This window comes from Durio zibethinus, chromosome 5 (assembly GCF_047325235.1).
Source record: "Durio zibethinus cultivar Kanyao isolate XHJ-2024 chromosome 5, ASM4732523v1, whole genome shotgun sequence".
NCBI lineage: Eukaryota > Viridiplantae > Streptophyta > Magnoliopsida > Malvales > Malvaceae > Durio > Durio zibethinus.
The window spans coordinates 1,389,176-1,403,557 of record NC_143166.1 but is presented as its reverse complement, the minus strand read 5'-3'; the positions used below and the strand labels follow the sequence as shown (position 1 = coordinate 1,403,557).

Genomic DNA, 14,382 nt, shown 5'->3' with positions numbered 1-14,382 from the left:
CAAACGGAACACGATTTCAGAGGATGCTGTTGTTGGAGAAACACGAAGCTTCTTTATACAGATACAAACAATAACCATGGACGGCTTAAATGAGTTTTCTAGCTTATCTTCCCATTTATTAGTCTCGTAGATTAAAACCATCCCCTTTTACTTTGAATCTGCCCAATATTTCAGTCTCAAGATTTAAAAGTTAAAAGATACAGGCGATTAGCTCAAAAGCTTAAGTCGGTGGTAACAGTGTCAGATTCATAATCCCAGATACATGCAAATCTTTCGAGCATGATTTCCAACATAGTCAAGTATGGCCTAGCCATCCAAGTCCAACAACCAAAAATGCCAGGGAAGTAAAGGAATCAGTCCACAAATGTTTCAAATCATAATATGGTCCCATTCAAGCAGCATATCACTCTTCAAATCCAGTTTAAACACATGAAAGAGTATAAACAAAATTAACAAGCTAAACAGTTTTCTCCCATATATATGCAAAGAGAAGCATAACCAACTCATAAACGTTCAACATTTGACTATTCTTACAAATCTGAAACATTTCTTTAACTTGTTCACACATCTTTCTTTTCATATATACACCTAAAACTAGAAATTTTCATCAACCATAAACAACAGAAACAACATGAGGAACTTTCCCATCATCAAAAGGCAAACTTACATACTCTCTTGCAAACTCTTCAGCAATCTCCCCAGCAAGCTCTCCATGTATAGCCTTGGAATACATATAAAAAACTGTAATTGCAGCCAAATTAGAAAGTATAAGCAACATTAAGAAAGTGGAAGTGACCACAATATGTATAACAAATGCCCAACTTTTCCATTTATCAGCAGCTGCTTCATCCCATCCTGCAGCTGAGACCCACGTTAAAATCCCACTGAAGAACCCGTAAAACAGAAGCATCGAAAAAGCAATCCATTTCATGCCTTTAACTAAATTTTTACTTCGTTTCAATGGTTCAAGTCCCCAGCTCGATTCAATCACGACAACAACATAAGCAAATGCCCAATTCACTTGTAAATAAACCACAATACAGCTGAAAATAATTAAGAAAACCAGACAAAGGAAAATGAAATAAGGTGAAGAGAAATTAACTTGGAAGCCTAAAAGTTGGGTTGCTTTGACTAATGAAAAAAGGACTAAACCAAGAATTAAAAGGAACCCAGAAATGATAAGCTCGGATATAAGGCAAGTTGCCACGAGAGGGAAGAACGAAGTGAAAGCTGACTTGATAGCGTATACGAGCTTGACGGGTCGGCCATAAAAGCCGTGGAAAACGCTGTAAGTGATGGAACCAGTGGCGAAGAGAGAGAAGATGAAGATAAAGAGGGTGTAAAGGAGAGTGAAGATGAGGGGTTTAGCGGGTAAGATGGGGGGCTGTTGTTGAAAAGGGCTGAGGAAGCTGAGGTGGGTTTCGATGGTGGGAGTAGAGGATTGGGAGAAGAGTTGATAGACGGCGTGGTAGGCGGAGAAGGAGAAGGAGAGAGGGAGAAGGAAGAGGACAGAGAGAGCTAGGAAGTGGCGGGAGTGGGCGTTGATGATGCGTTTGGATTCGGATAAGATGGCGCAGAAATCGACAGGGAGGGGCAGAGGTGGTGGCGTTGCCATGACAGAAGAAACAGAGGAGGAGATGAGAAGACGGAAGATTGACGCAGGAAATGCATATAGCGATTGAGATGCTTTGTCGGTTCGTCCTTAATACACTCAGAACAAACAAAGGTTTCAAGACATGTCAGATTGCACTTAACAATTGAGATGCCATATCTTCGTTTCAAGGGCCACCTCTCCAAGTCCAACAATCCTCATATTCACTATCAATACAACATGGAACATTGTATTATTTTAACTTTAGTTTTATCAAAAGCCCAATTTTTTATTCCAAAATGGCTCTCACTTGCTTAAAAGTGAGGCTCTCCAATGGTTATAGGCCTGTAACCATCCAAACCTGTTGACAAAAACTTTCCAGAAAAGCCCATTACAAGCTGTTACAGACTAACGAATGCGGGTAACATGGCATGGCCCCCAAAAAATGGCAGCTAACTTCGTTAGGCGTACGGCGCACCCTTTTGCAATGCAATTCAGCCGCGCCCGGGCCAAATCCACAAAACCCAAATTCACACATTTTCTAACCAATCCTTTTCTTGTTCCACCAGGCATTTAATACTCGGGAATTTCCCTCCAATCCCACCATCTTCACGGTTTTCACTTTCAATTCCCTGTTTGAGTATTTTCTTCGTGACTTCTCAGCAGTTACAGATGTGGGTCAAGCTCTTTCAGATCTGATTTACACTTTTGTTTTCTATCGTTTCCATTGTTTACATAGCTGCTGGGGATTGATATTTTTTCTGGGTATTGATTAAAATGGAAAATGCTGGCGTTACTTCTCCAGGAATGAGATTAGATCATTTAGAAAAAGAAGGATCTAAGGAAACTCAAGGAGGAAATTTTGAGCTAGAATCATCCCATGATGTTAGTGATCATAACCACCAATTCCATTCGATGAATGCGTTAGAGATCTTAAGAGAAACCGTTAGGATTTTACGGTACAATTCCTCCAGTTTTATGATCATTGCAGCTTTGTTAATTTGCCCTGTATCTGCGGTCCTTATGTCTAATTTGTTAGATGACCAATCCATTGTGAAGAGATTAACTGTTAGGCTTTTTTTGGTTGCCAAAACCAGTGGAATCCCATTGAGACCTTTTATCAAACAGTCATGCCAACGTTTCGCTGAGACGGCTGTTTCCTCAGCAATGTGCTTCCCTTTGTTCATCACATTGTCTTTGTTATCAAAGGCTGCAGTGGTTTATTGTGTAGATTGTACTTATTCAAGGAAATCAGCTGATGTTTCCAAGTTTTTTGTGATAATCCGAAAGTTTTGGAGGCGGCTTGTTTCTACGTATGTGTGGATGGCTATGGTAATTGTTGCTTGTGTAACAACTTTCTTTGTTTTTCTTGTTGCGGCATGTAGTGTACTTTCTGTTATTGGGTTTACGCCTGATTTAATTGTCTATACGGTGATAATGATGGGGATAGTATTCTCGGTTGTTTTTGCGAATGCTGTTATTGTCTGCAATATTGGGATTGTAATCTGTGTGCTGGAGGAAGTTTCAGGACCACAGGCATTGCTTCGTGCTGGTGTCCTAATCAAGGGGCAGACTCAGGTTGGTCTTTCAATATTTCTTGGATCTACAATTGGGTTGGCATTCGTGGAGGGGTTATTTGAACACAGGGTAAAGACGTTGAGTTATGGAGATGGGTCTTCTAGGATCTGGGAAGGGCCTCTTTTGGTGGTAATGTATTCATTTGTGGTGCTTGTTGATTCCATGATGAGTACTGTTTTCTATTTCAGTTGCAGATCTCTTACCATGGAAGCCTCAGCTGATGATTGTCAATCAATGTTGGAAACCATAGCCTCTGCTGAATCGCTGGGTGTTCAATGACATCATCATGTACATTGTTATGCTATCGGCTAATATTTATTCAGTTCATAACATGCAGTTGGAGCCGCCCTGAATAAATTCAGATATGGTTGCTAGTTCCATTCTTGGAGCACTGATGATGAGTATGTGTTGTTGTTTCGTCAAAACTCCAGCAACAAAGGGTTTTCTGCTCATGATATGCTAACGATGACTCTATCAACTCTTCCAAAGATATTCATTGCTCAGGTGCATAAAATTTCTTGTGATCTACCAATCATGGAATCAAGAATAGATATACAATAATTTGAGTCTCAATATATATGCATATAACCATTCATCACTTATATAAGATAGAATCTTTGATTTAAATGGTTTCATTCAAGTGATTGAACCTTTTCATGTTCCTTTTTCTATCCTTGTACTTCCTTCTGTATTCTTTTAAGCGCTTAATAAAATAGTAAAAAACAGAGCTTAGAGTATTAATTGTTATTAAGAATCATATTGAGCGATGAGAATGAATTGGTGTTGTTGCAGAAGAATCATATGAATCTGCTTGTTGTTGAATAAATGCATTATTCTTTAGTCCAAAAATGGGATTTTAATTTAAATTTGTCTTTGATGATCTGAGTTTGAAGATACAAGTTAGATCGAATTAATCCTCTAATTACCAAGTTCACAGCTTGGGATTTCTTTTGCCCTATAGTGGTCATGTTCCTTGGACATATCTTTACTTTGTATATATTCTAATGTCTTCGGCAGTGAGTTTTCCGATAGTCGTGGACCCCTGAAGTTGCTTAGGTTTTCTAGTGCCAATTAGAGGCTTCGGTGCCTGCCTATTATTTCACTGCCGAATGAAATGGAACTGTTACTTGTCCTCATGACTAACACTCTTCCTGTGAGTGTTGAAGGACAGCACAATGAAATGGAACCACTTACCTGATTCCGTTCGCGGTGCTGCTACCTTTGATCAAGATTTCTAGTTAGAATGGCAATCTTGCAGCGCCTTTTCTTTAATTTGATGGGGTGAGGTGATCGATCCTGTTTGCAGAAAACAAAAAGAGGATATGTGCCATAGCCCCGGAAGCAAAAAGGATGGGCAAACCACCTAGCAATATGAACCATAGGTTATATATTTTTCCCAGTACGAGTTGTACCTTGATTTTGTGAGCAATAGCAGTTTGAAAAATGGGCAGGAGCCAGCAGCCAATCCACCAGCCAAAGTTGTACCTTGGTTTTGTTTCCATTTTTTGCAGTTCCACCATGAAAAGAGTTATTAAAAGTAATTAGAAGCTTGTTTAAACCGTGGAAATGGAGAAATGGGAAGCATGATTTGGGCAAATTAGAGGGAAGAAAGATCTTTTTTACTATTTGCACTGAAACGAGGAAAAATTAATTTTAATTGAAAATTTTTAACTATAATTAATTAATCACGTCAAAAGTTCATGATATATAACTCTTACGAAATCAAATTTGTGAGATTAAAACTCGTTAAACTGACTAAAAATGGAAGAGGTTGGATCTTAACGATGATTTTGGACCAGAATAAAGACATAAATGAATATTAGTCTAGTCACCAAGACCTACGGATTGTTGTCAATTGTCTTGTTTTGCAACACTCGACATTTATTGACTCAATTGACTACAATCAGCAAAAACTAACTCGAAGTGGGCCTAAAAAAGTGATATTTAAGACACTTAGATAGCAAACTTGATAGAATATTGATAAGCTGCATTATTTTTTTTCATTGGTTGTTGATGCAAATCTTGTTTATTAACCTCAAATGTAGCATAAATCAAGCTGCGAGTGAATTATTCAAATACTAACTCATGAAGTAGATAGAAGGAAGATCAAGGGAGCTCCACATTTCATGATGACCAGCTTCGTTGCTCAAAGAAGTGTAAGCAGAAGGTCCTGTCTCTATTGATGTTTCTGGGATCCCATGCACCACCATTTCTTCACCATGTTTTTCCTTAACTTTGTTTTCATGTTCACCTTCTTGATTTGAGTAGCTGTCTCTATTCACGTTAGATTGCTGTGCCGGTTTGTCATTGTCTCCTGATTCATGCTGCTTCAGCCTTAAACAGTCAGGTATTCCGTTGAAGGCGTAAAGAGATGCTGAGAACTTGCGTTCATACTTCATTCTTTTCATCGTCTCTGTTAGCATCGATGGATCATCATCATGAATGTTCTCCTGCTGCTCCATTGGTGGCTCCACCATTTCCTCTGCTATCTTAAATGGAGAACAGTAACAGGATGATCCTAATGAATCCAGAAACTGGAAATCCATCAGGCCCTCCAGATCAATCTCTTCTCCGGACTCAGACTCTTCCCTTTTTTCCTTTCTCTCTCTTTCAATGTAACTGTTGCCATCAACATTGCCCCAGTTATCGTCCAAATGAATTGGTTTGAGATCATCACCATCTTCTGTTTTTGCAAAATTTGAACCAAAAGTTTGCAACATGCAATCACTAACAGTTGTAGAACTAAATGTAGTTATTGTAGAAGTAGAAGAACAAGTGGTAGAGGTATCACTGTTATTGATATTAATGCTACAATCTTCAGGCACATTGAAGAAATCATCAAAGCACTTCACCTCTCCATCACCTGCTTGATACCCCTGTGCGTTAACAGGCAAATTGGAAACCATGGAAGCAGCAGAAGCACTGTTATTTCTCGCTTTGAGCCTAAGCAAGAGAAGATTGGCGATTTTCGAGGGAAGAGCTGGTTTTGAATGAGAAGATGGGGGAAAAGGCCAGAAATTGGTTCGAGTATTAGCTCCACGAAGCAAATAAGTTGCTTCATCGTAAGCTCTGGCAGCTTTTTCGGCAGTATCATAAGTTCCCAGCCACACTCTAATCTTCTGTATTGTGTCTTTTATTCCAGCTACCCATCTCCCAGATGGCCTTTGCCTCACCCCAACAAATCTTTTCCTTGTTCGTCGAGCTGCTACACCTAATGCTGCTATTGCTGCAGCATTATCCATCACCTTTTCATCAACATTGTAATTTCGTTTCTCTTCATCACTTGCTTTTCTCTTCCCCATCATCTTGCTTGGTTTGAAATGGTGTCAATGCACGTATAAGGGAGAGAAAAGAGGAAGCTTCCCAATGGGATGATTGATTGTGAGGGTCTTCTTGTAGCTATTTGTTTGTACTATGCTAAGTTCGGCTTTCCTGTGGAAATTTTATGCATACCTTTCACTTTCATGGGAGGGGGAAATTCAAGAAAAAAGTTAGCTATTGAAGTGAAAATTTTACTTTGACCAAGTCAGAAGAAGGTTATATGTACTGATCTCCTTATCATTTTTCTCTCAACTATGAAATATTACCGTACGTTCAATGATTCACTAGCAGTAAGCTTCACTCACATATGATGGCACATTCCAATATTCTCTATCTTCAATCAAACATAGATTTCATTTGCCTACACTTAGATTTTTGGCCTGTTAACATCATCAAGTCTAGCCTTCTTGATTTTAACACCAAAATTTCTGAGTACATTGTTTCATATGTCCCAATGATTTATAGTTTCAGCATGCAAAAGACGAAATGGCTAAAGTTTCTTAAGAGGGAAGAAATGTGTATCAAAAGCTGCAGAGGCGGTTAAGATTTAGATGCGGGATTATAGACACAGAAAAACTGGAGAGTTGATCACCTGCCAATTTAAAATACGATATAAATACGATATAAAAATAAAATATAAAATAACATGGTTTAAAATTATAATAATAATAATTATATATAACTTTAATAAAATAAAAAAATTATATTTTATATTTTTATATCGACATGAATTATGATACATAATTTTTGTGTAAAATATGATACAAATTTTAATATTTTACATGATACGAATTTATAGATCATCGTCGGTTAAAAATGGTGGGAAAGTTTCCGGAAGAGAAGACGAAGTATCTGCTTCAATATGTTCCAGGGTTGCGTTTATTGTGTTGTTCTTTTGCTTCTTTGAGATTACCACCCATCCAGGATGAACACATAGGAGGACAAATCCAGTTAAACAATGGCATATATAATTTCGCTTTGTTGCAATAAAATTATATAATTATAGGAGTAAATGAATGAATAAATAAATAAGTGAAAAGAAAGACAAGGAGCTGGCACAGGCACATATTCCTGCTGCCAATGAAACTTGAGATCTCTCTAATCTCAGATTCTCCTCTATGTCTTCTAATTTCTTTCCATGATGATCCACAAGTGTAGAGGCAAAACGATATGGAAAACTTTCTCAAGAAAATTGTCAAATTTATCATGTAAAAAAGGATTATTTTTGGCTCATAATATCCTCCAATTCATTTATGCCCCTCAATTTAATAAAATTAATAAGGTTAATTGTAATTTAGTCCTTGAATTATATTATTTTTAACGATTTGATATTTATTAAAAAAAATTGTGATAAAAATTTTGAATTTTGTCCTATCAAATAATTTACATGTTAAATATAATTTTTTTTAATTTTAATTTATTATTAAGCTAATAATCAAGTATTACATTCATATAATCATTTATTATATCACTAAATAATTTACTAATAAACAAACTTTAATTTAATTAAACAACCAACCCACACATAATGACACTTGAATTTAATTTCTTCACATTTTAGGACCTCTTTCTAACCACTAAATCAAGGTCTCATTGGTTATTTAACTAATAATATTGGTTAAAATACTAATCATGTCAAATACTGAACAATAAAAATGTATTATATGTTATGATATTATTAATTTTTTTTAATCACATCAACTTATTATTAACAAAATTAGCTTATGAAACAAAATATTTAATGAAAATATTTGATTTAGTAACTAAGAAGCTCTTAATAGGATATAAAGATTTTGAATTCAAACCAAGACTTCCTCCTCATTTTCATGAGCTATGCTCATTCTATGTATAAAAAAAAAATTGATGAGAATAAAATTTAAATAATTAATCGTAAATATTTTTCTACATTAAATCGTGAAAAATATATAATTTAATAATTAAATCTCAAATTAACTCAAATTAAAAGTAATTAATAAAATTTAAAATAATATTAAAATATTAATTTTAGTCATGTTTGATATATAAGATTACTATATTGTTACTTGTGCGATACATGAATTATTTTTATTTAAATTTAAATAAAAATAAAAATTAATATTATTAAATTATTAATATGTTCAATATATACATAAAATATAAATGAAAAAGAAATGAAAAAATAAATCTACCTTAAATGAAGAGTAATAAAAAAGTAATGTTAAAGTTTGGGAAAAGATGAAATATTGTTTGAAAAATAAGTTGAAGGAAAAGACGGTAAAGAGTCAAGCTATATAATTTTATTTAATCCATAAATGTATTTTAATAATAATTTTAATTATTTAATTATCTTATATTTAAATTGATTTTTCATTTAAATCTTAAGAAATTTTAATCCATAAATATATTTAAATAATAAATTTATCTATAGAGAATATCTATTCAGATAATAATACTTAAATTTTAATATTTTATACTTTTATTTGATAGTTTTTTAATGTTTTATATCTTGACTCTATTCATAACAGATATCTTAAAAAAATTTTACTGCTAACATTTTTATTGTAAAGGTAAACAAAATTTAGAATCTAAATGATTCTTAATAACTAATTTCTCAAAAATATCATAGATTTAGATCATAAAATATTCTTACAATCGTATGATTAAAAACTGTAAAAATTATATATTAATATTGTTTAGCTGCACATGAAAAGCTTAAGAGATGTTGTAAGTGTAGAAGTGTCATTGATGCATCTGGCTTTATTTTATTTTTTAATTTTAAAAATTATGCATTTGCCTTTTTCACTAAGTTGAATTGATCCACTAATTGTTAGATAAATAATTCCCATTTTGTAACATAAAAATTAATCTCTGGTCTTCATTTTTATCAAAGTTTATATGACTGTGTTAGGATATGTGTTTGTTTATTTATATATATATCTTTATATATTTTTTATGAAATATATTTAAAAGTTGAAGATAATGTAATAAGTATTTATAAAAAAATTAAAGATATTAAATAATATTTTTTAAAATTATGATAAATTTAAATATTCATATTAATTTTAGATAAATTAAAAAAGATAAATTACTTTAAAATTGATTTTAAATTAAGATAAAGTGATGTACATGATAAAAGAATTTCATTAGAATTTAAATTGATTTTTAATTAAATTTTAAAATTTTAGATAATTTAATAATTTTTTAAAAATATATATTTTAAATAATTTAAAATTAATAAATATCTTATATGTCATCATAACTTGAAATTTTATGAACTATCTTACATATAAAAAAAAAACCATCCATATAAGCGTTAACGTCAACAATTATTATATGGTTACTATGTATGTTGTAATATATATATATATATATATATAAATGATTGATAAGATAAGATGATAATTATTTTATATTATATTTGATTTCTATATAAAAAAAATAATAAGGATTATAAAGAAGATTAATATTTTTTTGGCATAAGATTATTTAATCATTTCAAATGAAAATTATTATTTTTAATCTATAAGATTAAAGTTGTATATCAAATTATATCAATAATTTAAATTATATAAATTAAAAAAAAGATAAATTTGACAAATAAATAAATTATCTTATTTTAATCTTTTTATACATCAAATATAAAATAAAACAATGTTATTTTATCTTTTATATCACACGTACAAGTTCAACTGGTATATAAACTTTCAGCAAAATAAGTGCAATCGACCGCCTTTGAAGTTTCTTGCTGCTTAACTCGGACCAAAAGAAAGACGGTGAAGTACTTAAAGGGCACAAATCTGAGCTGAGCAGGAAGCGTGTGACTGAGGAACGGATCGATCCTTCTATTTTCTTCTCCGGGTGGAGGTGCGATTTTCACCATTATTAGTTTACTTCTCACATCAAGGTTTGTAGGGATTTGATTTTTCATGGCTCACTTTGATGTTTAAGTATTCCCCCTTGTTAACTCATATCTCTGTGGTCAAGGCGGAGCCTCGGCCACCGCCGTCGATTTGTCATCGGCGGTGTTATAACCTTTTATACCTATTGCTTGATGATGCTTGTCTTTTGATTTATTTGGATGGATAGTGAAATTGAAAATACTAATAAAATTATTATAGTTATCATTAAAACTTTTTTTTGATAAAAAATTTATATAGAATAAATTTTATTGAAATTGATATTTAAATTCAACTGTGATGATGGAGCTTAACTGCATCTGGAGGTGCGGTTGCATCCAAACATAGGCTTCGTAGTGGTATAATAATTTAATTAGTTAATATTAGAATCCCATTGACTGTTTCATTCTTTGTGTTGGTTCAACTGTTCAAGTGCAATCCATTTGTAACTTCTTGGGTTAATTTGCCTTTGTATCCCTTGATCTTTGTCCAATTAAATTGTTGATTTTGCAGGATTGGGAATTTCTAAGCATTTACAGTGTCTTCATCATATCTTCCGGTAATCACTGATTCAATTGCTCGGGCTCTGGAAGCCAAAACACCCTCTGAAGCCATCTCAATCCTCCACAGTGTACTGGAAAATCGTTCATCTGCTCCTGATGCTCTGCGGATTAAAGAGCAGGCTACACAAATCTTTTAGATCTTCTTAGAAAGAGAACCAAGCAGAGGAGCTCAGAAGCTTGCTGACACAATTGAGGCCCTTTTTTGCTTTAATTCCTAAGGCGAAAACTGCTAAAATTGTCCTTGGTGTAACTGATGATGTAGCTAAAATACCAGGAACGTCAGATCTCCAGATTTCTCTTTGCAAAGAAGTGGTGCAGTGGACTCGTGCTGAGAAGCGAACTTTCCTACACCAACGATTAGAAGCAAAGCTAGCAGCTCTTTTGATGGAGAACAAGGAATATTCAGAAGCACTGAATCTTCTTTCTGGCCTAATCAAGCAGGTCAGAAGGGTGGATGACAAGCTGCTTCTTGTGGACATGGACTTGTTGGAAGCTTCATTTCTCTCTCCGAAACCTGCCTAAAGCCAAGGCATCTCTAACAGCTGCAAGAACAGCAGTAAACGCAATCTATGTGCCACCAGCTCAACAGGGTAACATAGATTTGCAGAGTGGAATCCTCCATGCAGAGGAGAAGGATTACAAAACTGCTTATCGCTATTTCTTTGAAGCATTTGAAGCTTTCAATGCTCTTGAAGATCCTCGTGCGGTAGTTAGCCTCAAGTATATTATGTTGTGCAAAATAATGGTTAGCCAGGCTGATGATGTTGCTGGTATAATATCCTCCAAGGCAGGGCTACAATATGTGGGGCCTGAACTTGATGCCATGAAAGCTGTTGCTGATGCCCATGCAAAACGTTCCCTAAAGCATTTTGAGATTGCTCTTCGTGATTTCAGGGCCCAACTAGAGGAAGATCCTATTGTTCACATGCACCGTTCTTCCCTGTACGACACTCTATTGGAGCAGAACCTCTGCAGATTGATTGAGCCTTTCTCAAAGGTCGAGATTGCCCATATTGCTGAACTGATTCAATTGCCTGTAGATCATGTGGAGAAGAAACTTTCTCAGATGATCCTGGATGTCTCATCATATTTGATGATCCCAAGACTGATTCCATCTACCCCGCAACATTGGAAACCATCTCCAACATAGGCAAGGTTGTAGATAGCCTCTATGTGAGGTCTGCTAAGATAATGGCATAGGGTGCGACATTTAGCAACTCTTGACATGTTGCTGCTACTCAATTCTAGCCAGAAACAAATTAGTGTTCAGTGACACAAGTGCATGCTAGACATTACACGTTTTAATGTTTCAACTTAATGGTGTTGCGGCGGAGCATTTGATTTAAATGTGTGGATTTGATTCATACTCTTGCCATTTTCCTTGCTAGATGTTTTGCTAGAAATTGTGTCAGATTGCCCTTTCTTTGATGTAGCTTGTTCACTTTTTATTTGTTGGACGTCATTTTGAACCGGAAGTCCTTGCTTTCGTATGGTCACCAGACTTAGGGGTGTACATCAATAGCAAACTATTCGGATTTAGTTTGAATAAAATTTAAATTCAATTCGTTTATTGTTAAGTTAAAATTAAATTTAAATAGTTTAATTTATTGAGCGAATCGAATTTGAACATTTTAATATCTAAATCAAATAGTTTACAAACTTAATTAAATTATTAGATTTTAATATATTTTAATTAAAATTATTATTTTATCTTTACATATATTAACTTGAACTTGGATTTAAACATCTACTTCAATATAAAATCGAATATTAGAATTGAGTTTATTTTTTATTAAATAAATTTAATTGAGTAAGTTCGAATAATTTAATTTATATTTTAAATTAAATTTAAATTTAAAAATTAAAATTTAATTAAATTTAAGTTAAGTTTTGAACAACAAATTTTAAATTACGTTCGGGCTTAAATTTTCTCGATTACACTCAACTCGTTGAAAAGAAAACATGCTCTAAAATTAGTTGTAGTTGCAGTTTGTGTTTGGTCACTCTATGCTTTTCTCATTTGAATGCATATGATTAGTTTAGGCATATAAAAGGCTTATAACACCAACAATTCTTGAAAAGTGAAAGGCCCATTTTTTTTTTGGTTATATTAATTTTTTAATTATTTTCAATATATTTTAAAAGATACATGTCATTATTCATCTCAATTTATAAAATTGGCACTCAAGTTGATTTTTAAAATTAATTTAGTCATAAAATTATTAAAATTTCGAATAAAATAATTAAACATTAGTTATTTGTTGTTACTACTTAAATTTGTACATCTAGCGGCTTACATCTTATTTTAATTTCGTTTTCCTTTTACCCAAATTTTATCAAATGAGTTTGCTTTCCTTTTCTTGAAAATGATCATTGATTTATGATTAACGTGTTAGGGTTGATAATTCAATTCATCTCCAACAGGTTTCGATCAAATCCGACCTTATGAGATTGAATTTTTTATTTTAATTCAAGTTTCGGGTCGGGTAGGGTAATATTAAAAAATAATTGGGATCGGATTGAGTTTTGATTTTAGGTAAATCCGATCCGACCCGATATTATATAAAAATTATTTTTTAATTAATTATTTAATTTTTTATTTATATATATTTATATAATGATATTTTTAAATATTTATATTTAAAAAATAATATTTTATATTTTTAAAAAATAATATTTTATTAATTTTGGATCGAATCGAATACGATTTATATAGTATCGGGTCGGAATCGGATTCGGATATGAAAAAACAAAAAAATTTTTGAATAAAATCATGTTTAGATTTAATAACACATAAAATTGGATCATTTTAAATTTGACCCGATGTCAATCCTGCAACATGCACACATAAAAAGAAATATTATAAATAATTTCACATGCTTAAGTTTTAGGGCGGATTTTGTTTAAAAAAGAAAATTAGGATGAATTCAGATTATATCGTACGTTGGTTTGATGGAATTCAACTTTTTTTTAAAGGCAATTATAACGTGAGATACATTTAAATAATACTTATATTTTAAAATCAATTGTAATATGAGATGTTTTTGAATAATATTTACGTTATGAATGATTTTAATATTAAAACTTTTTTTGAATCAATTATCTTTTAAGATATATTTGAATAATACTCAATATCATTTTAATTTTTGATTGAAGAAAAATTATTGAATCCAAAATAATTAATTGCTATATATAAAAAAATTAGATTAATTTTAAATAAAAATAAAAATTAAGATATTTAATTTATTATATTTATATTTTAATACATATATTATTACTTATTTTAATTTAATCATTATATTATTTAATCTCACCTAATTTACCTATCAACGTTATTTTCTATATCGAACAAAACCTTAATTGTTCACAAATGCCCTTTTACCACTTTTCTATAATTTTTTTAATAATTACTTTATCACAGTAATAATATTTTAATTATGAAAAAACGCAAATT

At 32.4% G+C, this 14,382-nt stretch overlaps 3 protein-coding genes and 1 pseudogene across 3 annotated transcripts; 2 read left to right on the top strand and 2 right to left on the bottom strand.

The window, feature by feature from the left end:
* Nucleotides 1-449: 449 nt before the first annotated feature.
* LOC111283231 (uncharacterized) lies at nt 450-1,762 on the bottom strand. The gene has a single exon (XM_022871692.2). The coding sequence runs from the start codon at nt 1,613-1,615 to the stop codon at nt 608-610; it is 1,008 nt and encodes a 335-aa protein (XP_022727427.2). The 5' UTR covers nt 1,616-1,762; the 3' UTR covers nt 450-607.
* A 113-nt stretch (nt 1,763-1,875) lies between these two features.
* On the top strand, nt 1,876-6,694 carry LOC111283229 (uncharacterized). The gene is made up of 5 exons (XM_089760510.1): nt 1,876-3,673; nt 5,215-5,325; nt 5,457-5,831; nt 5,991-6,231; nt 6,312-6,694. Exon 1 carries the CDS (start codon nt 2,369-2,371, stop codon nt 3,446-3,448), a length of 1,080 nt encoding a protein of 359 aa, XP_089616636.1. The 5' UTR covers nt 1,876-2,368; the 3' UTR covers nt 3,449-3,673; nt 5,215-5,325; nt 5,457-5,831; nt 5,991-6,231; nt 6,312-6,694.
* LOC111283228 (uncharacterized) lies at nt 5,248-6,484 on the bottom strand. Its single transcript, XM_089761431.1, has one exon. It carries the CDS (start codon nt 6,472-6,474, stop codon nt 5,248-5,250), a length of 1,227 nt encoding a protein of 408 aa, XP_089617557.1. The 5' UTR covers nt 6,475-6,484.
* Nucleotides 6,695-7,306: 612 nt separating the features above from the next.
* On the top strand, nt 7,307-12,369 carry LOC111282789 (26S proteasome non-ATPase regulatory subunit 11 homolog; annotated as a pseudogene).
* Nucleotides 12,370-14,382: the final 2,013 nt, after the last annotated feature.